The 25,564-nt window shown below is 59.0% G+C and overlaps 7 protein-coding genes across 7 annotated transcripts; 3 read left to right on the forward strand and 4 right to left on the reverse strand.

The window, feature by feature from the left end:
* Positions 1 to 4,512: 4,512 nt before the first annotated feature.
* Positions 4,513 to 6,498, forward strand: SLS55_008613 (uncharacterized protein; the record flags this gene model as incomplete). The annotated part of the gene is made up of 1 exon (XM_066780021.1): positions 4,513 to 6,498. The coding sequence occupies one exon, from the start codon at positions 4,513 to 4,515 to the stop codon at positions 6,496 to 6,498; it is 1,986 nt and encodes a 661-aa protein (XP_066629250.1).
* Positions 6,499 to 6,929: 431 nt separating this feature from the next.
* Positions 6,930 to 9,347, reverse strand: SLS55_008614 (uncharacterized protein; the record flags this gene model as incomplete). Its single annotated transcript, XM_066780022.1, has 1 exon — positions 6,930 to 9,347. One exon carries the CDS (start codon positions 9,345 to 9,347, stop codon positions 6,930 to 6,932), a length of 2,418 nt encoding a protein of 805 aa, XP_066629251.1.
* Positions 9,348 to 9,959: 612 nt separating this feature from the next.
* Positions 9,960 to 11,009, reverse strand: SLS55_008615 (uncharacterized protein; the record flags this gene model as incomplete). The annotated part of the gene is made up of 1 exon (XM_066780023.1): positions 9,960 to 11,009. One exon carries the CDS (start codon positions 11,007 to 11,009, stop codon positions 9,960 to 9,962), a length of 1,050 nt encoding a protein of 349 aa, XP_066629252.1.
* A 1,281-nt stretch (positions 11,010 to 12,290) lies between these two features.
* Positions 12,291 to 12,635, forward strand: THI80 (thiamine pyrophosphokinase; the record flags this gene model as incomplete). The annotated part of the gene is made up of 1 exon (XM_066780024.1): positions 12,291 to 12,635. One exon carries the CDS (start codon positions 12,291 to 12,293, stop codon positions 12,633 to 12,635), a length of 345 nt encoding a protein of 114 aa, XP_066629253.1.
* Positions 12,636 to 13,204: 569 nt separating this feature from the next.
* On the reverse strand, positions 13,205 to 14,535 carry SER1 (Phosphoserine transaminase; the record flags this gene model as incomplete). The annotated part of the gene is made up of 2 exons (XM_066780025.1): positions 13,205 to 13,275; positions 13,335 to 14,535. 2 exons carry the CDS (start codon positions 14,533 to 14,535, stop codon positions 13,205 to 13,207), a joined length of 1,272 nt encoding a protein of 423 aa, XP_066629254.1.
* Positions 14,536 to 17,562: 3,027 nt separating this feature from the next.
* Positions 17,563 to 21,570, reverse strand: RTC1 (SEA (Seh1-associated) complex subunit; the record flags this gene model as incomplete). The annotated part of the gene is made up of 5 exons (XM_066780026.1): positions 17,563 to 17,606; positions 18,362 to 18,638; positions 18,729 to 21,147; positions 21,198 to 21,211; positions 21,550 to 21,570. 5 exons carry the CDS (start codon positions 21,568 to 21,570, stop codon positions 17,563 to 17,565), a joined length of 2,775 nt encoding a protein of 924 aa, XP_066629255.1.
* Positions 21,571 to 21,899: 329 nt separating this feature from the next.
* hmt1 (ATP-binding cassette-type vacuolar membrane transporter Hmt1) lies at positions 21,900 to 24,879 on the forward strand (the record flags this gene model as incomplete). The annotated part of the gene is made up of 3 exons (XM_066780027.1): positions 21,900 to 22,319; positions 22,381 to 23,510; positions 23,559 to 24,879. 3 exons carry the CDS (start codon positions 21,900 to 21,902, stop codon positions 24,877 to 24,879), a joined length of 2,871 nt encoding a protein of 956 aa, XP_066629256.1.
* Between the last annotated feature and the right edge of the window lie 685 nt (positions 24,880 to 25,564).

Consider the following 25,564-nt stretch of genomic DNA (forward strand, 5'->3'; position numbering starts at 1 on the left):
GCGGTTTCCGTGTTCCCCTTGGTTTTGGTCGTACAGGCGGTTGACAGGTTTCATCAGAAGCCTCCGCCACCATTCACCCGGGCAGGAACAGGAAGGCGGCTGGGGCGGCGGGCTCTGTGCGACGTTGGGAGGGTGCACTCTTTTTTAAGCTTCCTGTTCTTTCTGAAAGGAGGCTGCATCCAATCAGAACCGAGTATGGATGGCGGGTTGGACAACTGCATTTAATCGTTGTTTTTTGTGAGGGTTTCGTTATTGATGCTTTTGGTAGGGCCTGTTGAAAGATGTTGGTATGGACTTTTTGTTCTTGCGGACCGGCAAATGTAGTGAGGGAGGCTTGGGTGTGCGTTTGTGTGACTGGTAGAGTGATCGGTGCGTCTGGGCTGCTTCACGGTCCGCTTGGAGATCCTCAAGCGAATCCAACTACTGAGAATGACGTGTGCAATTCACGGCAACATCATGAAAGGCAGGTGACAAGGTTATTGGCTGATCGGTACCGCTTCACTGAAAACTATTCACCAGACGCTTGGCTGTAATGGACGTCTGGTGCCAGATCAAGGGACCTGCACATTGGTGCATCCAAAGCGCAGCCATACGCTTTCAAGGTATGCTGCAGATCTGGATGGGAGAGTCTTAGGACAGCGGGATACAGCAAGCATCAGAAGGTGCTCGGCCCAGGCCCCCGGGAACAGTATCACTTCGATCCACCGAAAAGGACATTGCCCAGACAGCCGGACGCAGATGGCACGTCAGTTCTTCGGTCCTCCTATCCCTCCATCCTTCGCGGCGACGGAGCGCAGTCCTCAGAACAGAAAGGTTTCCTCATCCGCTTCCGCCGCGGCGGTGCCCCGTGTGCCAATCGTCGACGGCAGCCGGGTACCTACAAACAAGTCACTTCGTCGCCGGCCCCTCAGCTTTGGACGGAAGAAGAGCTGGGGCGAGCCTCAGCCAGTACTTTCCCATTCGCTTCGACCACGTGCCCCCTTTTCGCCGCGACGATGGGGCATCTTGGGAGCGAGCAAACAATGTCGCCCTGTCTGCCATTTCCTCAACACTTCCTGTCCGTTGGCAACCGCCATGGTCTCCTCTTCCGATCCAATCGTGCCGTCGTCCACCCTTCGTTGGCGTCTCTCTGGGACGGGAGAGGGGTTGTGCGTTAGACGGTGATGTGGCGTCCCGCGTCTGTCGGTCGATCGCATGGACAAAGGGGCGAAAGGGAACGCGCTGAGTTGTTCCTCATGAGGTCAGTTGATCGGCGAGAGGCGGAAACGATGGCTGGACTGGTTAGAGGCGTGCGGGAAGAGATGGAAGCAATCAGCTCGTCGAGCGGGGTGGGCGGGGGCGCGGATGGGAGATGGACTGGGCGAAACGGGGCCATCAGAGCCCCGCCGCACACCTGGGTCGGAGAGACTCATGGATTCCTCGAACACACTCGCTCTGTGCCGCACATGGTGGCTTCAGCGCCGCGAAACGTTTGAGTGTCGGAGGTCTCGTGGCTCTGCGTTGAGGCTGACAACGGGCCATGCTGGCGGTGGGGCGGCACTGAATCAGGCGGGGGTCAGGACTTTAAGTATTCGTTTGTTCCCCTCCAAATGGAATTTGGAGGTCGTGAACATCGTTTGTTTGTGAAAGTGATGACTCAAATACTAAGCCGTACGTCATTCGTGTATGACCATTTGTCATTTTCGACAGCTGCCACAGGACGGATGCGATGCCTCTCCAGTCGACGAAGCCTTGGTGGTTTCGAAACTTATACTTAGTCGCTATTCTGGGAATCTCGGTCAAGCATCTGATTCCTTTGGCAAATTCGCTAAGGTTTCTGTTGCGCCAGCCAGCTGTAACAAGGGATAAAGCAAGCCATTGTTGCTCTTCGATTGTTTTCAACAGTTAGAGAGAATACATATATAACATTGTGCAACAAGAAGAGTACACTGCCTTATCGGCGGCATTGGGTGATGGGGACACATGTGCGGGAATCAAATCAGTATGCTTCTTCAATTGCTCGCCCCTTTACGACCCATGTCATATCTCCCTTCGAGTGCGTGGCGTTGAATGTTGTGATGATCCTTTGCCGTTTCGCCTTCTCCTTGCTACGTACAGGGCTCTTTCGCCACTCGGATGCCATTCTCTCAAGGCATTCCCGAGAAAGCTAGCCGTGATGAAATCTGCCAAGGCGAAGGAGCATCAAGCCTTGAATCTCACGAGTAATTGCATTGCAGCTAGATCCGCCCGGCTGGTACGTGGTCCCGAGGAAGTCAGTTCAAATCCCGGGATTCATCACCACCACCACCAAAGCGAGGGTTTCAGGGGAAGTCAGGCACGCAAACACACGTGGCGAAGGATTCCTCACCGCTGTAGGTTGACGATCGCATATCCACAAGGCTCTGCAGCCAAGACAATGGCGTTAGTATCCCTGCAGCGAAGGAGTGGCAAGCTTCGTCACCAGGAGATAGACCCGAGTATTTGTCAATTGCTCGAGGCGAGGCCGATCATCCGGCGATTCCGTCAAGGTTTTCGTATCTTGGCCTCGTACAGTGGAAATGGTGGTGTTGAACCCAAGAACAACTAGCAGCCCTTATCTCGCCCTTCTTCGCGGCCCAAAGCCTGGCGCTTCCGGAGCGGACCGGGCAGCCACTTCGACCGACTCTGGCGCCGTCGGCCAGCCAGCTTGCTCCGCCGGAGCATCCGGTGCTTCTTCCGCCCCTCTCTGCTCGGTTGGGGGCCAGGAAGCTGTTCCCCTGGCGATCACCTCACCTCCACGACTCGCGCAAGCGACTGGGCGCGAACGTCATTTTCCATGTCGGATCGTAATCGCCGGGATGCGAGCATCACAGACCATGTCTACGCCGCAGCACTGTCAGAAGAAACAGAAGAAAGGATTTTCCATCGGTCCGCGGCACCAATGGCGTTGTTCATGGGTTTGCTCGAGAAAACAAACACTGAATCGCAACGAGCGAAGTCAGAAAGAAGTTGCAGATCCGGCACGATGAGCAGGGCAGACAGAGGCCTTGCTTGCTCGCCAGTTCTCGGCTCCGCGCAATCAGACCGGGGAGCAGCCGCTGTCAGCACAGCGCCCATCGCCCCGTGCCGAGACGAAGCGCACTGGCCGCCCTCTTGCACACTCACCGCCGACGTGCTGCTTTCGTCTCCACTGTGGCTGCCCACACACGCAATGGCTTGGTACTAAAAGCTTGTGTCGCAAGCCCACGAGCATCCAATTAGGCATTCTCCCCTGTTCATCGGTCCCCTTCCGGCATCTCCAAATGAAAGATTGCCCGGCTCACCCAAGCGCGGCCTTGCGGATGCTGTGGCATGTGGGTTCGGTTCTGTCGTGCACTGTCAACACGCAACGGCCGCGGCAACCGCAAGCCAAGAGTGCACATACCAAGGTCGCCGCTCCATTTCCAGGTCCAAGAGCAAGAGGTTGAAGCCACGCGGTGAAGCCACGCCGTGACATCAATGCAAAGGATATTTGGGGAATCACAATTGACACGAGCTTCATGCGAGGTACGCGATGGACGTCAAGGCCGCGGGCCGAGGCCCAAGACGAGGCGAATGCGCCGCATCGCCAAGAAAGAGGCGGAGAGCAGGGAGGGGCATCTGATCACGGCCATCGGGGAGATAATCTGATGAAGGGTCCAGGTGTCCCGGTCCATTGCCACGCGTGTGTCCAGATTAGCGGCCGCCACCAACAGTTAGCGAGAGGAGCGGCAGGGAGCCAACGGCGATGCTAGGGAAATCCTTCAACCGGCCCTCGTCCAGCGCCTTCGCGCCCCTTAAGGTTTGCCATGGCTAGCCGCCGTCCCCGCAAAGGTGCGTGCAGATCATGCACTTGGCCGACAGGAACCTTGCGCGGAAGGAGCCTAATCTCCGTGCATCCCTGCACTGCTCAACATCACTTGCCTGTCCCAGCCCAAATCTCCGAAATGGGTTGTGGGCTCGTGTACTCTACGCAGCACGCAGGACGTGGCTGTTGTACGCAGCTCTTGCGCTTCCCCGGTGGGGAGCCTGGCGGGAGCCAGCCGAAAGTCATTGCAGCGGTGGAATTATCGATTCGACGATCCGTCGGCGCGCCATCTGCCCTCGTGCATGGCAAGACCAGGGTCCCGCCGGCCATCAGCTAGCACGCTAGCTCCAACGTCTCCCCCTCCGGCCCCAGCGGGACAGGCGGGAGCCAGGCGGAGCGCAACGTCGCGGCCATGCGTGCCAAACCGAGCATAGCATGCCCGCTAAACACACTAACAGCTACACCTCGTCCCAAACAGGCAATACATGGCAAACCAAGCACAGCATCCTCTCACCTTGGCACGCCCCCGCTGCCGTTGCTTAAAACGGCGCGGCGCGCCTCCCGTCGTTGAGAAGGTCAGGCCTTTCCAGAGCGTCCTCCTTGATCAAGCACATCACAGGGTACCTAGCTTCCGCCCTCCCTCCCTCCCAAACACCAAACACGCGCTAACCAACGTCCTCGCAGGTCATCACATTCGTTTACACTTCCCACCCACCACAGACCCAACCATGCTTTTCCCCCGCATCCTCGGCGTGCTCGCCAGCACGCTGCCGCTCGCTTGGGCCGTCGACCTGACCGGCTACGAGTACGTCGTCGTCGGCTCGGGCGCCGGTGGCGGTCCCCTCGCGGCGCGCCTGGCCATCGCCGGCCACAAGACGCTGCTCCTCGAGGCGGGCGACGACCAGGGCGCCAACGAGAACTACACCATCCCGGCGTACAGCGCCAAGTCGTCCGAGGACGAGCTGATGGCGTGGAACTTCTTCGTGCGCCACTACGCCGACGACGAGCGGCAGGCGCGCGACTTCAAGACGACGTGGGAGACGCCCGACGGCGGCGAGTACACGGGCAAGAACCCGCCCGAGGGCTCGACGATCAAGGGCACGCTGTACCCGCGGACAGGCACGCTGGGCGGCTGCACGGCGCACAACGCGCTGATCGCCGTTTACCCGCACCAGTCCGACTTCGAGTACATCTCGACCCTGACCGGCGACGACTCGTGGGCGCCCGACTCGATGCGCCAGTACTTCGCGCGCATGGAGAAGAACCAGTACCTGCTGCCCGGCCAGGAGGGCCACGGCTACGACGGCTGGCTGGCGACGGAGAACGCGCCGCTGAGCATCGTGCTCGAGGACCCGCAGCTGCTGTCGCTGCTGACGGGCGGCGCCTTCGCCCTGGGCAACCTGACGGACAACATCTTCAACATCGGCTCCCTGCTGGCCGGCGACGCCAACGCCGACTCCGAGTCGCGCGACAAGGACCCGGCCTACTACCAGATCCCGCTGTCCACCAACGACGCCCACCGCACCGGCTCGCGCGAGTTCGTCGTCGCCGTGCGTGACGCCCAGAACGCCGACGGCACCAAGCGCTACCCGCTCGACGTGCGCCTCAACACCTTCGTCACCAAGGTCACCTTTGACCAGGACGTGTCGCCGCCGCGCGCCACCGGCGTCGAGTTCCTCGACGGCGAGCACCTCTACCGCGCCTCGCCCCGCTCGTCGTCGGCCAACAAGGGCACGCCCGGCACCGCCAGTGCCTCGCGTGAGGTCATCGTGTCCGGCGGCGTGTACAACTCGCCGCAGCTGCTGAAGCTGTCGGGCGTCGGCCCCAAGGAGGAGCTGCAGAAGTTCGACATCGACGTGGTTTCCGACCTTCCCGGCGTGGGCACCAACCTGCAGGATCACTACGAGATCTCGGTCCAGGGCACCATCGAGAACAACTTCACCGCCTTCGACGGCTGCACCTTCCGCCTCGACTCGGACGAGGACTCGTGCGTCGACCGCTGGAACAACCCCATCCTCGGCGACCGCGGCATCTACTCGTCGTCGGGCCTGGCCGCCACCATGTTCTACAAGTCGACCACCACCGCCGACGACTCGTTCGACATCTTCTCCTTCGGCGGGCCCGTCAACTTCCGCGGCTACTTCCCCGACTACTCGTACAACGCCACCATCAACCACAACTGGTTCACCTGGGCCATCCTCAAGGCCCACCCGCGCAACACGGCCGGCGAGGTCACGCTGCGCTCCGCCGACCCGCTCGACATGCCCGACATCGTCTTCAACTACTTCGACACTGGGTCGGGCGACAGCTCCAAGGACCTGCAGGCCCTGTACGAGGCCGTCGGCCTCGCCCGCGACGCCTTCGCCCGCCAGCCCATCGCCGTCACCGAGACCCTGCCCGGCCCGGACGTCCAGACCCAGGAGGACATCGAGCAGTACGCCAAGGACGTCGCCTGGGGCCACCACGCCTCGTCCACCTGCCCCATCGGCGCGGATGATGACAAGATGGCCGTGCTCGACTCCAAGTTCCAGGTCCGCGGCGTCCAGGGCCTGCGCGTCGTCGACGCCTCCGTCTACCCCCGCATCCCCGGAACCTTCACCGCCGTCTCCACCTACATGGTCGCCGAGAAGGCCGCCGACGACATCATCGCCGCCGCCAAGGCCAACTCGACCACCACCGCTTCGGCCAAGAGGGCCGTGAAGCTGCACGCGTAAGCGAGCGGAGGATGCACGAGGCCGATTATTACTTAATACTGGAAAACACCTCAGACGATCGTTCTATCTTGAAACATTAGCAACTGTATATATTTTTTGTCACGTCAGGGAGGATACGTCCATACCATAGCATAGCATGACTTTAGCGCACTTCTATTCGACACATGTCAATCAAAATATTCTTACATACAAACTTACCAACTCTGCGAATCAAGTGTATGAAGATCCTGAGAGGTAGAACTTGAAAAGGGGCCATGCAAGTCTGAACAGATTCCATACTTCTGGATTGAAACTTACACACAACTCTCCCCACCGATTCTCCAATAGCGTCTTCACAAGCGCACAGCGCGAGCCTTCACAAATATTATTCACCACACTGCGGCGAAGCCTAGATTCCCATACACAACTCCATCAGAAAGAGAAGAGCTCACTCACAGCCCCTTGTTCTTTTCCTTTTCCTTCCCTCCCTCCTTGCCAACCGCATCTTCGCTCTTAGCACCCGCCTCGCCTGCATCCACCTCATCCACTATCTCCTCACCGACCCCTGCCTTCTCCAACCCCTCACCCACATCCACCGTCTTCTTCCTTTCATGCCCCTCCACTTCCTCTCTTTCCTTCTTCGTGACCACTTCCTCTCTCCCCTTCTCCTTCGTGACCACTTCCTCACCACCACCATCCTTCTCCTCATCGTCCTCATCGTCCTCCCCGTCCCCCTCCAGCCTCTCGAAAGCCTCACCCCCCTCGTCCCCGAAGCAAAACAGATCCCTCGCGCTCCCTTCGACAACGACCCTCTTCTTCCCGACCGGATCCACAAGGTCGCCATCGCACCCGCCAATCGCCGAGCGGAACTTCCGGGTCGTCTCCCTCGCCGCATCCGCCACCTCCCGCTCGTCGGCGAACAGCAGGCCCTGGTGCGACAGTGCCGGCAGCGCGCGGAGCGCCGGCGGATCGGCGTCGAAGGGGAGGACGTGGTGGAGCGGAAGCGTGCCGACGAGGGTCACGGGTTCGAGGTGCGCGGGTGGGGCGAGGGCGGCCGCGGGGTCGCCGGTGAGGAAGGGGGACGATGATGATGGATCGTCTTGCGGTGGTGGTGGTGGTGATGCGTCGGAATCGTGGTTGGCGGCCGCCTCCCTGTCCGCCAGAGCGGCGAGCATGTCCTCGGGCGGCTGGTAGAGCTCGTTGTGCACTGTAACGAGCCCGCTTTGCTGCGTCGCCGCCGCGGGCATGTCGAGGCCTGGGTAGAGCAGCGTGTAGCCCCTCGCACGCATCAGCTCGAGGAAGTACTCAAGCCAGGACGGCAAGCTCTCGTGGACGGTGCGCGGTCGGGGGACGGGGTTCGCTTGTAGTCGGAAGGCGCGCAGGCGGTTCGTGAGGAAGGAGTGGATTTCGGTCCACTTGTCGCCGAAGTAGAGCGCAGCGTTGCTGTTGGGCGCCTGCCACGTGAAGGGGACCGCGGCATCCGGATGGTGCTGGGCGGCGGCTTTGTACTTTGTGTTGACGTCGCTGTCTGCGTGCATATCCGAGGCTGTGGGTGGCTCGAAGGCGGTGGTGCCGTTGAGATGGTGGGATGGGACTTCGAGGCTGAAGCCCATGAGATGGGTGTTGTCGACACCTGCGGAGCTGGAGTATCTGTACTCCAGCAGGTGGAACATGAGATAGTGATAATACAGTGGAGACAGTTGAGCGTTCGGTGCGAGAAGCAGAACGTGCGAGCCGAGAGAGGGGTAGAAAGACTCCAAAAAGTGCACTGCTGCCTCGTCGGACGAGACCTTCTGGTCCGGTATGCGGTGTCTTAAGATAAGTCCGTTCTGGCGAGGCGTTACGAACGGTTCTTTGGCTGATGGCGGCCAAGCCATGTGCCCGAGGAACCACATCGACGGCGGGTCTATGTCAGGGGGCAACTCAACGGTGATCCGAGGGGGAGTCAGACCGGAGTAATCAGCATCCTGGATAGACTGAAGCAGTCGAAGCAGCGACCCTGAAGACTTCGGAGGAGCATGGATCAAAATGTCGACGCTAGGAGTGTGCCATGCTCTGAGGGAGCTCGAGTCGAGGCGAGTGAGCCACTCCAGGTTATCCGCACGGTTCTGTGGGATCTCTATGACTGGTAGGTGTTGGATTCCGGTTTTTCTCCGCATTCCTTTTGCGAAGAAGACATCTTCTCTGGCGGAATCATCTGTAATAACGACTTGTGGGTGCATAAATGTGCGGATGTGGCCCATAGCAGCCGTAACCACAGCTTCGGCGCGGAAATCGGAGCTGAACGTCACGAAATCCGGGCGAGCGTCATGCCAGTAGATGCCGCAGCCCTCGCGATCAACACCATTCACCTCAAGGACTTCATCAAGGAAGATGTCGTAGCGACCCATTATGGCAAAGTGCACATGGTTCCGGTTCCACTTTGCCATTTCGCAAGCCAGGGGAATTAGCGCCGACACGCTCTTCAGGTTCGAGGCCGCGAACAGTACATTGCGGTTCCTATCACGCAGCCCGCCTGTGTTGCTTATTTTGTGCAGAGAATCGCCAAGCTCAAAGAATTTGATGTGGCCATTGTAATAGTGCTGCCGCGCGGCCTCGTCTGTATCATCGACGACCTTCGGCGGTGGGCCTTTGGGCCTGACGAACTTTGAGGGGTTTGTCGCATCGTATACCATATAGTCAGAGTCGCTGGTGGAAAACACGTGTAGGAGCAGCCACACGACGAGGGCAGCACCGATGATGACTGCAACGCGACGGCGACGGTAGTTGTGGGGTAAGTTGCGCCAGGACTGAGCGGGCTTGCTGCCAGGAGCGTAGTCGTCATCCCGCTTCCCCAGCTCTTCGTCCGTGGGGAACATGCGTGGGGCCATTGCTAGGGTCCCGTCTTGTCTGAGAAATCGCGTAGAAGTGGACCGGCAGCAGCTTAGAGCTCAGCGCGGCATGACGGATTAGCGGGAGAATGGCGTCGAGGCAAGCATGCAGTGTAGGGTTGCGGTCCCGTCAGCGCGGCTCCAGCTTGAGACGTCGGTGCGGTGGCAGGACAAGGTCGGAAAGCCTGGCAAATCGCGTTGGGTGTTGGAAGGATGGCTGACAGGTATTCGTAGGAGCTTGACAGCTGCGATGTGGCTGATTGATTCGCCGCGGCCCTGAATTGCGTAACCGAAGGCACGTGCGCTTGGAATTTGGTCAAAGCTTCTGCACGGTTCTGCGTCTTGCTTCATCACCATGCGAAACTCGTGCTGTGCGAGCTGAAAGACAGTTTGGATGAGCAGGCTACCGGAGGCCACGGCTGAAGCCTACGTCACAAGCTATGAACCTCTACCCAAGCCGCAACACAGAGCGCTGGCTATATGTATCCACTAAGCTATGCGTTGCTGACAGTAAATGCAATCAAAAATATGTGCTATGCTGGAGTAACAATATCAAAGCGAACGTTTGGAGGAAGATCAGATCTCGTACACATCGTATGCTACCCACCAACGCTACTGCTTTTCCGACGTGCTCTCGTACCCCTGCATTGGCTCACCCTTGGAAAGCCTGGCCGTCATCTCATGCCGAAAATCCTGCTCACTCCAGCTTTGCTGCCTCCCATTCACCGCTCTCTCCTGTGGTAGCGATCTCTCCTGCTGTCCATTCATCATCGCGCCCGCCTGCGAGACCAATCCCTCCCCCTTGGCAACACTCACGCCCGCCCGCGCCCGCGCGAATGGGTCGGTGAAGCCCTCGTATGCACCCTCCTCGTCCTCGACCTCCATCTCATCCACATTCCTCGCAGCCGTGCTGCTCACAGGTCCGCCCGCCACGTCACTCCGGTCCTCCGAGCGCAAGCCTGAGTGTAGATAGTCCACCGCCCCCGCAACATCGCCAGGCGTCGTGACGGGTGTGCTCGAATCGACGTCCAGGAAGCTACCCCTCACAGCGTCACCAAACGGCTGCTGCTGCTGCTGCTGCTGCTCCGGCGGTTGCGGATCCATCGGCCCTCCAGCCTCCTCATTTCTCCAGCCCCTGTCCCCATTCTCCTCGTCAATCTTCTCGTCCTTCTCCGCCTCCCGCTCCTCATTGACCTGCAGCCCACTCAGCCGCTCCGGCAACAACGACAGCGACGGCTCCTGCGCAACCCCGCCTCCTCCTTCTGCCGCACTTCCCCCTCCACCGCTGAGCCCGTAGATGGAATTCCTCTTCCCGCTACTGCGCGTGATGGGCAGGTCCGCGCCGGGTGAGCTGGGTGCGGACTGCAGCGAAGCCTGCGCCGCGGCAGCGAGGGCGTTGATGTAGTCGGCATTGTTGGCGAATTGGCGGCCGGGCTGCGCGGCCGTCAGGTGGGGGCCGCGTCCGCCGTAGAGTCCCGCGGGGCTGTTCTCGGCGCCGGGAAAGAGCGATGGGTTGCGGCTGGGAGCCGGGGTTGGGGCAAGCTCGAGCACGGTCGGGGTGGGCGTGGAGGAGTGGCTGGTGGCCGAGGTGGAGTAGTAGGACGACGAGGAATTGGTGGGCGTCGACGAGGCGGAGGTGGTATTTGATTGCCGTTCGGACATTTTTGGAGAGAGGTGTTGTTGTAGCCGTGAGCGGAAGGAGGTGTGGAGCCTCTTGGTGGAGATGCGGGTAGACGGAGGGTGTGAATGTGGGGAGAGCGGCGATTGGGAAGTCCCTGAATGCCTGTCGTCCTTTCTTCACATCATACAGGGGCCTCGACACATCTTAAGCTCGCCGCGATGGCGCGCAGCACGTGTTCTGGCGCATTAATCTAATGCGAACGGGTGGTCGCTGGGGGTCGGACAACGCATTGGATGACGTCAAGGCTTGGCGCGTGCAGTGCGAAGGAGCGTGGAGCCCAGGGCCGAGGTGGTGCGGGGTGTGGGAATAATTCATTCAGAGAAGAATTCGCGTCGGCGGCCAGCCCGCCCACCGCCCCTCTCTGCTATTGGCGCCCCCATTTTCCCGCCCGCGTGCGGCCAGACAAGCTCATCTTGGGACAGACATTTCTTTGCATCCCTCTCCCTTCCCCGCATCGGCGAGTCCCGGCCGTGTTCCATGGCTGCAACTGAGTTCGCACCGGCGCGCTTTCTCCAGCGCGTTGACGGGCATGCTGCTGCTGCTGCCGGCAGCACGCAGGGGGCGGCAACGCAGGGCCAGGATCAGCATCAGGAACAGGACTGGCGCGCAAAGCCTGCGCTGCTGATCCTAAACCAGCCCGTCGCCAGCCTGGACCTGCTGCAGCGCCTGTGGGCCCGCACCGGCTACCGTCTCTGCGCCGACGGCGGTGCCAACAGGCTGTATGACACTTTCGCCGGCCTCGATGACGCCGATGCATGCAGAGTGCAGTTTGTACGTACTTTCCGCGTGTGTGCGAGCTTGTCTCGGAGCTGCTTCCTCGAGCGTGTGTTCATCATCGTCGCCAGCCCTCTGGAACCCACCAACCAACCCGCGTCCGCACCCTTCATCCCTTGCATTTCCTCGTCTCAAACGCCCTCGGCTAACATGCTCGCCTCTGCCCTCCCGCACAGCTGCCGTCCATCATCCACGGCGATCTCGACTCGCTCCGCGACGACGTGCGCGCCTACTACGCGGGCCACGGCGTCCCCATCTCGCGTGATCCGGACCAGTATTCGACCGACTTTGGCAAAGCCGTCAAGCAGATCGCCAGCGCCACCACCATCACCACCACCACTAGCACTGCAGCGGAGGCAGAAGAAGAAGAAAAAGACGAAAAAGCGGCTGGTGCGGCGTCGTCTCCCAGCAGTAGCAGCCACCGCGAGATCCTGATTTTATGCACCCTAGCCGGCCGCGTCGATCAGGGTCTCGGCCTGCTGTATGAGATGCTGCGCATCCAGAACGGCGCCCGCTCGCCCACCCGCCTTTGGCTCTTCTCCGAGTCGAGCGTCTCGTGGATCCTGCCGCCCGGCGACAACCTCATCGTCGTGGACGACCGCAGCGACGCCGCGGATAGCAATGGCGGCTATTTCACCGAGAACGTGGGCATCTTGCCCGCGTTTGGCCCTGCGACCATTTCGACCACCGGGCTCGAATGGGACGTCGTCGATTGGCCGACGAGCGTCGACGGCAACGTCAGCACCAGCAACCACGTCAAGGGTGAGTTTGTGACTGTCAAGACAGACGCAAAGGTCTTGTTTACGATAGAGAGGGCCGACTCTCCACCTTGACCGGAAAGTCTCAGGATATCGGTGATCGGGGTATCTGACCGATTAAGACTCCGATGCTTACCTGCGAACGAGACACGGTTGGGTTGGTTGGTGGTGAGCCTGAATCAAGGATGCACATAAGTGATTGATCGTCCCGTCATCTAGATGCAACAAAGCAGAAGCCACTAGATGAGCCGGATGTGCCAGTAGAATTTGGCTGTTGGATAGCGTGATTATGCGGCTCTTTGGAAGGCCGATCTGTCTGATATTGCTTTGACATTTATTATAGATAGACGTATAGAAACTGGATATATCGTGAGACTCTTACTTGCATATTGCAATCTGTGACTGAGATTGGGATCCCGAGGATTTCGTCTCACATTACGGTAGCACCCGACCTTCAAAAGGGCATGCGATGGGTTTTCCGATGGCTGCGTCGATTGCATAAACTCCGAAACTTTTGCATTTTGATATCGTCATCTGTCTTGGTGTTGAACCGTATACGCTCCCATCCCTTGCCTTTTTGTGTGCATCTGTGCTTCCCAAACGCCTTCCAATGCGATCATATAGTTTTACTGCTCCGACATGACTTACTGGCCCTTGGCATAATCCTCCAAGTATTGCGCCAGCTTCTGAGCACCCTCGGGAGCCACAGCGTTATCTGCAAGAAGCAAAGTCAGCAAACATGATATCGACATCATATGACGGGGCAAGACCTACAGTTGCTTGCTCTGATACCACCGACGCTCCTGTGTCCCTTCAGGCCGGTCAACCCCCTCTTCTCAGCGCCGGCCAGAAACTCTTTCTCCTTGGCGTCGTCACCGCCGTACACCCTGAAGCATAGGTTCATCCTGCTCCTGACGCTCTTGTCGGGCACGACCCTGTACACATCCGGATACTTGTCCAGCACACCGTACAGCAGCTCAGCCTTCTGGTTGGCGACCTGCTCCTGGCCGGCAATCTTCTGTGCGCCGAACTGCTGGACCAGGCCCTGCATGACCTGGCCGGCAACCCAGACGTCGAAGATGGGCAGTGTGTTATAGAGTGAGTTGTTCTTGGCAATGGTCGGCCAGTCGAAGACGATGGGGGCGATGGGCAGGCCGAGCTGGCGGAGCAGCTCGGGCGAGGCGCGGGTCGAGAGCAGACTCTTCTTCACGATGACGATGGTGACGCCGGCGTTGCCAATGTTCTTCTGCGCGCCGCCGAAGATGACGCCGTACTTGCGCACGTCGATCTTGCGGCTAATGAAGTTGGACGACATGTCGGCGACCACCGGCGGCGCGTCCTCGCCCTCGAGCGCGGCGGGGAAGGCGGCGGGCATCTCGACGCCATCGACGGTCTCATTGTCGCAGTAGTAGACGTACGCCGCGTTCTTGCGCGCCGTCAACTTCCACTCGCCCTCGGCGGGGATGACGCCGAACTTGCCGTTGGCATTGGCCTTGCGCGCGTCGACGGCGACATTGACGTGCTGCGGGCCCATCAGCCGCGCCGCCTCCTGCGAGGCCTTGAGCGACCACGAGCCCGTCACAAGGTAGTCGGCGCGCAGCTCCTCGGCAACCTCCTTACGCAGGCGCGCCAGGATCTCGTCCTGCTTGTCCGCGCCCAGCTCCGCCTCGGCGGCGGCGCGCCGCCGCTCGACCCACACGGCCACCAGGTTGTGCACGACGGCGCTGAACTCGCCGCTGCCGCCGCCCTGCAGGAACAGGATCTCGTAGTCGTCGGGGATGTCGTAGAGCTGCGTCATGGCGGCCTTGGCCTCGGCCAGGATCGCGTTCGCCTCGGGGGAGCGGTGCGAGATCTCGCAGATGCCAATGCCCTTGTCGGCGTAGTTGAGCAGCGCCGACGAGGCGCGCTCCAGCACCTGCGTGGGCAGCGGCGCGGGGCCGGCGCCGAAGTAGAAGATGTCGGAGCGGGAGGGCATGGCTGGCTTTGGTTGGGTCAATTGGATGGATGGTGTCGAGGGGACGCGTGTGTGACGGTTGGAAGGTTGTGAGAGGATTGGTGGTGTTTTGAGCTTCAAGGCAAAATTCCAGTCATTCCTTCCCGTCAGACCAGCGTCACGCACCGTGCTGGCTTGGTTGCATGACTCCTCTTCTCCGCCTCCGTCGGCGGGGATTGCCCCTCCCGATCTCGGAGCGTTCGGCTAAAATACGCAAGGCAATTTTCAGCCCTCAAGCTTTCCGCGCCGACTGAAAAGCAACGGCGAAGCGTCTGGGACAAGTGTTCTACAGGTCTCCTTCCCAGAGAGTGAAGTGTGCCAGAACAGAATACTCACGGTGCATCTGCCCCTGAAAGATGCGCGCTAGTGTCTGAACCGCTGAACCAAAGTGCAAGACGCCATGTATTAACAACAATCACGCTGCAGTTTTTGCGGTAGTGCGCTAAATCTATTAATAAAATAAGAATGAAGAATTATGAGTCGGGAGTGTGTATAACTTACTATCTTGCTTACGGAAAAGATGCCCGCGTCCACAGACAGCTAATTACGCACGTGGAATCAAACAGCCATTACACAACAGACAATTAAACGCATATCAATCTATTTATTCAGGGTGATTTCTCATCACGCGCGATGGGGAGGAGCGAGGAGATATCGTGCATTGGAGGCCGGGCGGAGGATGGGGAGGGGTTTGCTGGGGGTAACGGGGAGGGGGTGCGCAGCTCGTGGTATGCGATAAGGCGGAGCGTTGTTTCGAGAAGAGCGGGCTGCCGTGGCCGCTCCGGGAGGAGGGTGCGGAGGACCTGCGGTGTGACCTGGGGCGCGATAGCAACGCGAGATGTGGAGCTTCTTCTGCTCGTTTCCATTCACTTGAGTTCGGGCACCTCTACCATTCTTCAGCCACGAGCATTGGACACCCCAGGTGAGACGATGGCTCAATGTTTGTGTTAGATATGCCGGAAATAAGAACGTAACACTCTTGCTTCATAGTGGCTCTAAAGTCAATAAGGCTTGTTTGTGTACCGGGCCTATGTGCGTGCATTGTTCTCTCAGAGCAGCCAATGGAGCTCGTGGCGCTCTGTTTCCACCAATGATGGAGCCGGCACGTCTTTCCGGTGTAATGTAGTGTTCAAAATCGCCCGAATTGTGTCTGTTTGTTATTTGTGCTTGCAACTAGCGATGTTGTAGATTGGCGCCCTTTGCCAGGCTAGATGACCGACCCTCTTCATCGCTTTCGACATCAATAATACTCACTTTCCCAACCGTAGGAGATATCCACGGGGTCTTACAGGCAATTATTAAGCCAAAACCCTAATACTAAATGTCACTGGATGCCCTCGTGGACATTGCTCTTGAAGTGATGTAAACGAGTTGCGTGACGAGACTATCTAAAGAATAGCCGCGGTTGCTTTATCTAGCCGAGTAAAAAAATTGAAAACGCTCAAACGTGTCGGCAGAAATCCATTCGCTGTTTCAAACATATCTCTTCTCTACGGGCAATACTGTACAGCTGTCCCTATAAATGGGTCTACAACACAGAACCATTAAATCCGGTCCATATAATTATTTCTGACTCTAGGTTGCCAGAGCACGACAACAAGATATGGGGAGAGGAGAGTGAAGACCAAGCGAACTCTTTGAACTTGTACCTTTTACACCGCAGTCTTAAGTATATATCGTCTGCCAGGCCCGAACGGGAAGGCACAATCTTTCCTTTTTTCCCTTTTAAACTGGGAAGTAAATTATGCGCGCAATCAAAGATCGTGCGGACTTTCATGTTGTCCATAGACTTCGAGCAGGTCCATTACGGCCAACATTCTCATCAGAGATGGTATCGGCATTGCAGAGGTTCTGTTGTTGGGGGGAAGTGACCATGGCCGGATATACGGCAAGCAGAACAAGCATATAGCAGAAATACGTACTGTCACGTTCTATCACATGAATAATAGCCGCGGGTCATCTTATCTTGCCCTCCCACACCTTTGGTCAGAAGGATCGCCAGCATGTTCATTCGGTGGGACACTTGACGAATCAAAGCAATCCGTCTGACAACCCAATAAGGAAGTTCACATTCTCATTCTTAAGGGATCTTCAATCCTGGCATTCGTCGTCATCGTCTCAAACCTACACGTTCATCGATTCCCAAAATCGACAGACTTCATGATGCTATGCACACAATCTACCGTCACTCACGTGCTTTTACCCGACGGCTCTACAAGTCTCACTTTCCTTCCTCCACCACTCGCCGCAATCCCTGCGCTGCTATCGTCTCGCGATTCCAGCCTTCCCCCCAAATCCCTATCGACACCCCTGCCCCTCTGACTCTCACTCCTTACACTCTCTGCTCTGGCCAGACCAATTGCTCTCGATGACGCACTCGCCGCAGCAGCAGCCCCGAACGCAGTCCCGCCACCGAAGCCTCCTCCCCCAAAAGCAGCGCTGCCGACCTTATCGCCACCACCCAGCGCGGTTCTCTCTCCGACAACACCAGTGGCGGCGCCGCCGCCGCTACGGGTGGCCATGGCAGCCGCTCTCATGGCGGCGCCGCTGTCCCGGACCCGGCGGCCATCGTCCCGGACGCGACCGCGTTCTTCGCCGGCCTTGCGGCGCTTGAGCTCCTCGAGTTTTTCGTCGCGAAGTGGTCCGCGCACGCAGTCGCACAGGCAACCGCTGACGGGACAGGCTCCGAGGGAAAAGTTCGTGTCGACGTGCCAAGCGCGCAGGCAAGACGTGTGCGCCGAGTGGCCACAGGTGGCGCAGGAAGAGTAAAGCACCGGTGGCAACGGTGGCAAAGACGACGAATCGCTTGCGTCGACGTGATGGCGCCCCGCTGCAGCTGAGTCGAGTGAGGGTCCGTCGGTAGCGGAATTTACCGTCGTCACTGTCGTGGTTGTGGCCGTGCGGGACATCTGCAGGGAAGCGTCTGAAGGCGTGTGGCTGTGCCGGCCTCCGTAGGCGGGCCTATGCTTAGCGTTTGTTCGGGGCATTGTGATGCTGCTCACGCTTGCACTATGCTGGTGGCTTCTTGTCCTGCTTCGGCTTTTGCTTCGTTTCTTGGGTGCAACAAGAGGTGCTATGTCTGCTGGTGGTAACGCACTCCAGCACACGGGACATAGGGCTTGTCGCCCCTTGCAATTCTCGCACAAGGTCTTATCACCTGGATTGTTGATAGGATTCTTACACTGCGTGCATCGAAGTCCGATCTGGGTCTCCTGGAGTGCTTGCTCATACACAGCGGGATATGTTGGATATGCCACTCGTCGGAGGAGAGCAGCAGAATTGAACAGCCCAAGCGAGAGGAGCTGTGTGTGATACGTCTGCAATATTGATTCGGCCTGTAGTGGATTGATGCCAGTACGTGTGAGAGGGGCAAGCTGTGAGTTGAGAATTGCACGAATTTGGGCTGGCGACATGCTGAGAGAATGAAGGTGTTCGGCATATTGGTTAAGAAGAGAAGAGGTAGAGACATCTGTGAGCGGATGAGTGTGGGGGAGGAAGTCAGAGATGAGAAGAAGCATGATCGATACGGTTTGCGCATCAGAGAGTGTGTTCGTGTGGAAGTCAAGAAGCCATCGAAGCACGTCTACGAGCGTGAATGGGGCGCTGAGCTCACTGTCCACGCTTGCGTGCTTAGAGAGGTAGTCAGAGAGAATGACAGAGTCGTTGCCTGCATCTGTGGTCTCAATTGCGGCAGGGGCGCTGACAGACTCATGGACCAAGGAGGGAGGGCGAGCGATATTCGGAGAGGGAGCGTCAGCTGGACCGTCTGGCACAATGGTGCCGCTTGCTTCCATGATGTCGAAGTTACTCACGGATGCTTCCGAGAAGCTGCCGTGAGTGCTTGTAAACGCATCAGACTCGGAGCTTGAGTTGCGCATGAGCTGATTATGCTTCCGCAGCGTCTCAATGTCATGGATCGCCCTGCTTTGCTCTGAACTCGAGCTAATGACGTTGGTAGCGGGCTTGGTGTTGGCGACGCTTGAAGCTATGGCCTCGTGCGCAATGCGTCCTTGCTCGCTTGCACTGCTACTAATGTTCCCATGATCTGGTACCGAGTCATCAAAATTGATGCGCGGCGGGGGTCCCTAGGCCCAAGTCAGTGTTGGGAAAGTGGCGCATGCGTGAAGAACCCAATTAACCGAACGTGAGAGGTGTGACGAAACCGGCGTACGCACCTTATGCACGTCAGCACGTAAGCCACCCGGTGACTCCATGTACGGGTCTGGCCCACTCGTGGATGTGGCGCCGTTACCGAAGCTCGAGAAGGCCGGGCCACTGCTCTGGTGGTCCCAACGGTCCTGCAAGGACTCCGCATCCTGCCCGTGCGACGGCGATCTACCACTCGCGAACGAGCCTGGAACGGATAATCCGTGCGAGTCGGTCGAGGCGGAGAACATGGCAAAGCTTTCGCCAGAATTATGTCGATCGAAGTCAGGGCGTCCATTCAGAGCTGGACTGCTGCCGTACGGTTCTAGACTGAGGGGGACACGCGGCGGGACTCTGTAGCTGCTCGCCATCGCCCGTCGCTCCTCGAGGTCGTTAGGCGAGGCCGCCCATGAAGGGTGCGCAATGCTCGATCTGCGCGCCTGACGCCGAGATGAGGGTTCCGGCCGGCCTTGGCCTCTGGGAATAGATCTCTCTACAAGGGAGGGCGGCAGCGCCAAGGCTTCGTCGTGTTCAGGGTCTGGGAGAGGGTTGTGTTCTACATGCGTCGAGGCCTTGGCTGGGTTGATTGCGCGAGCGATCGGCGTCGGTACCTGTGATGAGCTGTCGGCTGAAGCCTGGGCCTGCCCATCCGGACCGTAGATTGCGCGCGTGGCAGGGATGGCAAGGAGATCCTGCTCTTTCTTCTCTGTCAATAAAGTCTTGCTCACTGCTGACGGAAGTGGCTTGGCCGGAGTGGTTGGCTGCTGGTCCAACCTGCGCCGGTGATTTGCAGCCGCTCGCTGTTGCACAGCATCCGATACTGTTTGACCCACCACCCTCCACGAGTTCGCCAATCGATGGTTGCCAGCTTTCTGGGCGTACTCTGCATTTGCATCGAACACCCTTTGGAGATTCTGGAATGATTGGATTGTCGGCGGATCCTCGATCGCGATCATGTTGTACTTCTGCGCGAGAAACGTAAAGAGAGGGACGTTTATAGACCCGGGCACAGCTCCGCGAACGGCTACCTGGTTTGGCGTAAACGAGTGCTTCTGATTAGCAAGAGATTCGTTCAGGAAGAGCATCTTGCCGGGATTGTCGGACGAGGGGGGTGTGCTGCTGATCGACTTGGTCGAACGGCTACTTGACGTCCGTCCATGGTGGCGCTTGTACGAGGAGCTGAGGAAGCTGTCATCAATGCTGTCATCTGCAGAGCTTCGTGGAAGGCTGCTCTTCTCTGATAGCTCGCGTTTCGTTCGCCCGTCGGTTGTGTAGGTTTCGTCGGATTCGTATCCGCCAGAAGCCCGCCGCCGGGCCCGTTTTTGCGAAAAAGCGCTAATGTCGCCGCTCGAAGAGACGGCAAAGGAGGACATGTTACGTCTGTCCACCACTTTCGGAGCGAAGTGCACGTCTGACTGGGTGAAGATGCCTTCGCGCCCAACGGTCCAAAGCAGGTCACGAGAGCGCCATAGGAGGTCTGTGGGAGCTGTCTGATAGAGGGGGATTTCTCTGAAAGGAAGCGACGGCCGGCGGAAGTCCCACACATGCACGACAGGGTGATCGCGATCGTACGCCGTCACAAGCTGCGTGCATTGCCATACCCCATGTTCTTGATCCGGAGACCAGAAGGGCGGCCTCCATTGTGCATTGAAAACCGGGTAAGGGGTGCGGATGATCCAGGCAGGCTTCTGCCGGCGCTGGTCGGAGGAGAAGTCCCAGATCCTGACCGACCGGTCTGCGCTCGCGCTTGCCAGGTGCTTCCCGTCTGGATGCCAGTCAATAGCGTAGCAGGTCTTATCATGAGCATTGATCTTAAGCTTCGGGGCACGATTCATGCGGTAGTCCCAGCGCTGGATGACGCCGTTCTCGGTGCCGAAGGCAAACTCGACGCCGTCGGTCGGCGACCACTTGATGTCGCGGATGCCTTCGCTCTGGCCCGAGTAGCGGTCGCGGCTGGGACAGGACATGACGTCCTTTTTCATGTCGCGCAGGTCCCACAGGCGCGCGGTTGCGTCACGGCTGCCGGACAGCAGCAGGTAGCCCTGGTGCGGATTGAAGGCCAGCTTGTGGACCTGGCGGTGGTGCTCGTGCAGCTGGGCCAGCTCGACGCCGGTGCGGTTGAGATCGTACAGCACCACCTTGCCATTGGCGGCGGCGGTGGCAATGTGGGTGCTGTAGCTGCCATGCGACCACTTGACATCGTGGATCTCGAGCGTGTCGCGGTGCCTGGTTGGCGCAGACGGCGCGCCGGCCTGGTGGTGCGAGGCATAGTTGATGATGGCAGCGCGCAGGTTGGTCTCCTCGGCGCACTTGGTGCCAGTGATGCGGACGGTCTTGAGGATCTCGCGGCCAGCGAGGACGGCATGTGTCCGCTCCTGATTGATGTGGACGGCGCTGATGTCAAGGCCCGTCTTGTGGCTTGCATCTTGCGACGACAGCGAGCTCAGCCTGGCGGGGGTCAGCAGCGGTTGGCGCGCGCATCACACGACTGGACGCACCCGGGGATTCTGGGCTGGAGCGGCGGGCGCGCGCTGTCCGGGCGGGCCTGCGCCTGGCTGGGCGGGCGCGAGTAGCTGGTGAACGACTGCTGGACAAATCTGGTGAAGGCGTTGCGCGCCTGCTGGCGCTGGGGCGGCAGCGGGGGCGCAGGCGGAGGGTCGGCCGGCATGGCGTGCGCGGGGACGGGGACAGACTCGCTGGACCGAGGGGCGCTCGTGGTCAACGTGTTCCTGCATCCAGGCCGAGCATAGCCAGGGCGTTGCGGTGAGGGGCGCGGTGCGGCGTGGAAGGCGGACCGACTGCAGGCGCGCGCAGCCCCGGCCGTCAGACGCAGCTGGATCGGCCTCCGACTCGCGGGGGTGCGTGTGACATTTTGCGTGGTGTTGATTCACTTGCAGGCCCGGCGCGCGCCCTGTGATGGCCGCAGCAGCTGCCCTGGCCGGCACTAAGCGCAAGCGGCATCGAACGCAAGATGTGCGGCCGTGCGTGTGTCCACATGGATCTGTGGCGGGCTAGAAGCTGCACGCCGCCGCCGCCTGGGCGCCGCGATTGTCTCTCACTCTAAAGCTCCCGAACTCTCCACAAAACCGCCACAGCCAACCTTCACGCGAGCGGCTCCCGCCCGAGTTGCTGTCATGCTTGCCTGACGGCTCCCTTTTCCTCCACCGCCGCCCGCTCCCTCCCTTCGCCAACCACCCGCCATGGCCCAACACGACACGCCGCCCGGCCCAGTCCACCCGCTGGTCTCCAACTCCACCACGCGCCAGCTGCTCCTGTACCTGCACTACGCCTCGCCCATTGTGCTGCTGTTCTTCTTCCTCACCACCTTCACCATCCGCTCCGTCGCCGCCTCGTCCTCCTCTAACAGTAATTCCAATGACCTCGACCAAACCTACCACGCGCCCACCGGCCCCGGGGGGAAGCCTTTGCCCAAGCGCACCCCTCCGCGGACGCCGCCGAAGAAGGACCCCCAGGCCGACGACCTGCCGCGCGCCCGCAAGCTGCTGTTCGAGTGGCTTTCCGTGCTCGTCGCCCTCACTTTTGTCGCCAACGCCATCAACATCATCGTGCACGCCCTCTACAGCCGCAGCGAGCAGTGGTGGTGTGGCCAGTCCGTCGTGGTAAGACCGGACGGGACGCCTGAACGGCCGAGAACATGGACACGCGGCTAACATTGCTTAGATCTATATCGTCGGCTCCTTCTTCGTTTACATCCTCTTCGTCATCTCCATCATCGACACGAACCCCGCCCCGAACTATGTGCATCAGGCCACCTGGATTGTTGCCCTGCTGTTTGAGCTTGCCCTGCTGGCCGCCTCGCTCTCCCTTTACACCCACAGACATCGCGAGCCCCGTAGTGGACATGGAGGCCGTGGCAAACTTCGGTACAATATGACCGAGTGGGAGGTGACTGAAGTTTCCGTCGATCTTCTGCGCATCATCTTGCTTGGCGCGTTGATCGGCTTCTATCTCATCTTCGTGGCCAGACGCAGTCACAGCAAGCGGTCCGATGCCGACGGCCCGAGCGAATCCACTGGACTTCTGGCCGCACACAATGCGGAAAACGGCAGCGCCAATGGCACCACGCACTATGGTTCCGCACCCTCAGGGGGCAAGCACAAGCACACCGAGGGAGCACCCGCCGGCTGGAGCCGGCCAGATAACATCCCTTCAAGAAGCTGGTGGGAGTATCTCAAGGGTTACTCTGTCTTCTTTCCATACCTTTGGCCATCCAGGGACCGCAAGCTGCAGATCATGGTTGTCATCTGTTTTCTGATCGTCGTGTTGCAGCGCATCGTCAATGTGCTGGTGCCCTACATGGTGGGAACCATCACTAACGAGTTGTCTGGAGACAAAGGCCCGATAACAATGCCCTGGATGTACATCTGTCTTTATATTGTCTGCCGACTCCTGCAAGGAAGCAACGGGCTTCTCGGTGCTACACGGTCAACGCTGTGGATCCCTGTCGGCCAGTACTCCTATCGTGAGCTTTCCGTTGCCGCATTCGAGCATGTCCATGGCCTGAGCTTGGATTTCCACCTTGGAAAGAAAACTGGAGAGGTCCTTTCGGCTCTTGGCAAGGGGAGCTCTATCAACACTTTCCTGGAGCAGGTGACCTTCCAGGTGGTCCCGATGTTGGTCGATCTGTGTGTCGCCATAGCATTCTTCCTCATTGCGTTTGACGCCTATTACGCCCTTGTTGTAGCCGTCGTCACTTTCTGGTATGTTTACTTGACCATCCGCATGGCTCAATGGCGTGCGGAGATCAGGCGCCAGATGGTGAACGCAGACCGAGAGGAAGACGCAGTCAAGTAAGTCGAATTTCACGCTTCACGAGTTACGGCACTAACATGGTCAAGGAACGACTCGATGGTGTCATATGAAACGGTGAAGTACTTCAACGCGGAAGCGTACGAGTTCAACCGTTACCGGGATGCAGTCACCAAGTACCAGACAGCCGAGTACAGGGTTCTGTTCTCTCTGAACCTAATGAACATTACGCAAAACCTGGTGTTCATGCTTGGCCTCATGGTGGCCTGCTTCATTGCAGCATACGAGGTGACGACCGGTCAAAGCAGGGTAGGCCACTTTGTCACACTTCTTACGTACATGGCGCAGCTTCAGCAGCCTCTTAACTTCTTCGGGACGTTTTACCGCATGATCCAGTCGGCAATGATCAACTCGGAACGCATGCTCGAACTTTTCAAGGAGCAACCTACTGTCGTGGACGGGCCTTACGTCAAGAACCTGCCCACCTGCGAGGGTGACATCCGTTTCAACGAAGTCCGCTTCTCGTATGATGAGCGTAAGCCGGCGCTGCAAGGTCTCGACTTTCACTGTAAGCCAGGCACCACGACAGCATTCGTCGGCGAATCGGGCGGCGGCAAGTCCACGGTGTTCCGTCTCCTCTTCCGCTTCTACAACATCCAAGGAGGCAACATCCAGGTCGACGGTCACGACGTTGAAGATATCAGCATCGATTCTGTGCGGAGACACATTGGTGTGGTGCCACAGGATACGGTTTTGTTCAATGAGACGCTCATGTACAACCTCAAGTACGCCAACCTTGATGCAACGGACGAAGACGTGTACAACGCATGTCGGGCAGCGAGCATTCACGACAAGATCCTCACATTCCCGGATGGGTACAACACCAAGGTCGGCGAGCGTGGTCTGCGGCTGTCTGGTGGAGAGAAGCAGCGCGTGGCCATTGCCCGTACAATCCTCAAGAACCCGCGCATCATCATGCTTGACGAGGCCACAGCCGCGCTGGACACGGAAACCGAGCAGCACATCCAGGAAGCGTTGACCACACTGGGCCAAGGGCGAACAATGCTGGTCATTGCGCACCGTCTCAGCACGATCACCCGAGCAGATCAGATTCTGGTGCTGCACGAGGGCCGAGTGGCGGAGAAGGGCACGCACGAAGAACTGCTGGCCAAGAAGGGCAAATACGCCGGCATGTGGAAGAAGCAGGTGCGGGCGCAGCGAGCGGCGGAAGAGGCACGGGTGCTGAAAGACAAGGCGGACCGGCTGAGGCGCGAGTCCAAGGATGGCATCCTTGCCGAGGGAGAGGGTAGCGCCAGCCAGAGTGAAGACGAGCGCGAGAAAGCCAAGTCGAAAGAGAACGAATCGGGCCCTCCGGCGGGCAACGGGGACGGCAGACCGGAAGCCAAATAGGGGAGCAATCACATGCATGTGCGCCGCAAGACCATACGTAGACAACGGGGGAGGGCATTGAGTCGGCGGGAGTCAAGAGGCGTTGGAGTTGGGTTGGCTGAGTGTCCTCTAATACCGTACACGGGACCCACGAGGCTATGATTTTCTTTCCACTTTCATTTGGCACCATTGGACTTCACTGCTCTGTGTCTTATCATTCTGTTTGCAACGGGGGCTAAAATACGATCTGTTCGGCATCATCCTTCACGGCGCTGGAGGCTCTGGGGTATGTAGTGTACGTCCTGGGTAGGCACAGGCATGGAAACGGGGATTTTGCGTTACAGGAAGCGAGCGAATGTACATATAGCCTGCTGTGTCACGAAAAAGTCAGTTGCGATGCAATGCAAAAATAGGCTCGGTCCACCAAGCTCGCAGCACGGGCGGCAGGGTGCTACACCCGCTGCTTCCGCGGGAGGAGTTGGATCGGCTCCGTCGATGCGGTGTAGCGCTGGCCGTGGACGGGGTGGTTGTTGGGTGCAGATCGCAGGGGCGCACAGAGCGTTTGCGGCCGGTGCTGCGGTGGGTGTGGGCTGGAGGGCGGAGAAGCGCATGTCTCACCTTCCGCAATCCAGCGGCAGTGGCGGCAGCACACGACTGGATCGCTCGCAGAGGTGATGATCGATCTGACGGGGGCGGAGCATCGCCA

This window comes from Diplodia seriata, assembly GCF_021436955.1.
Source record: "Diplodia seriata strain FDS-637 chromosome Unknown scaffold_9, whole genome shotgun sequence".
Taxonomy (NCBI): Eukaryota; Fungi; Ascomycota; class Dothideomycetes; order Botryosphaeriales; family Botryosphaeriaceae; genus Diplodia; species Diplodia seriata.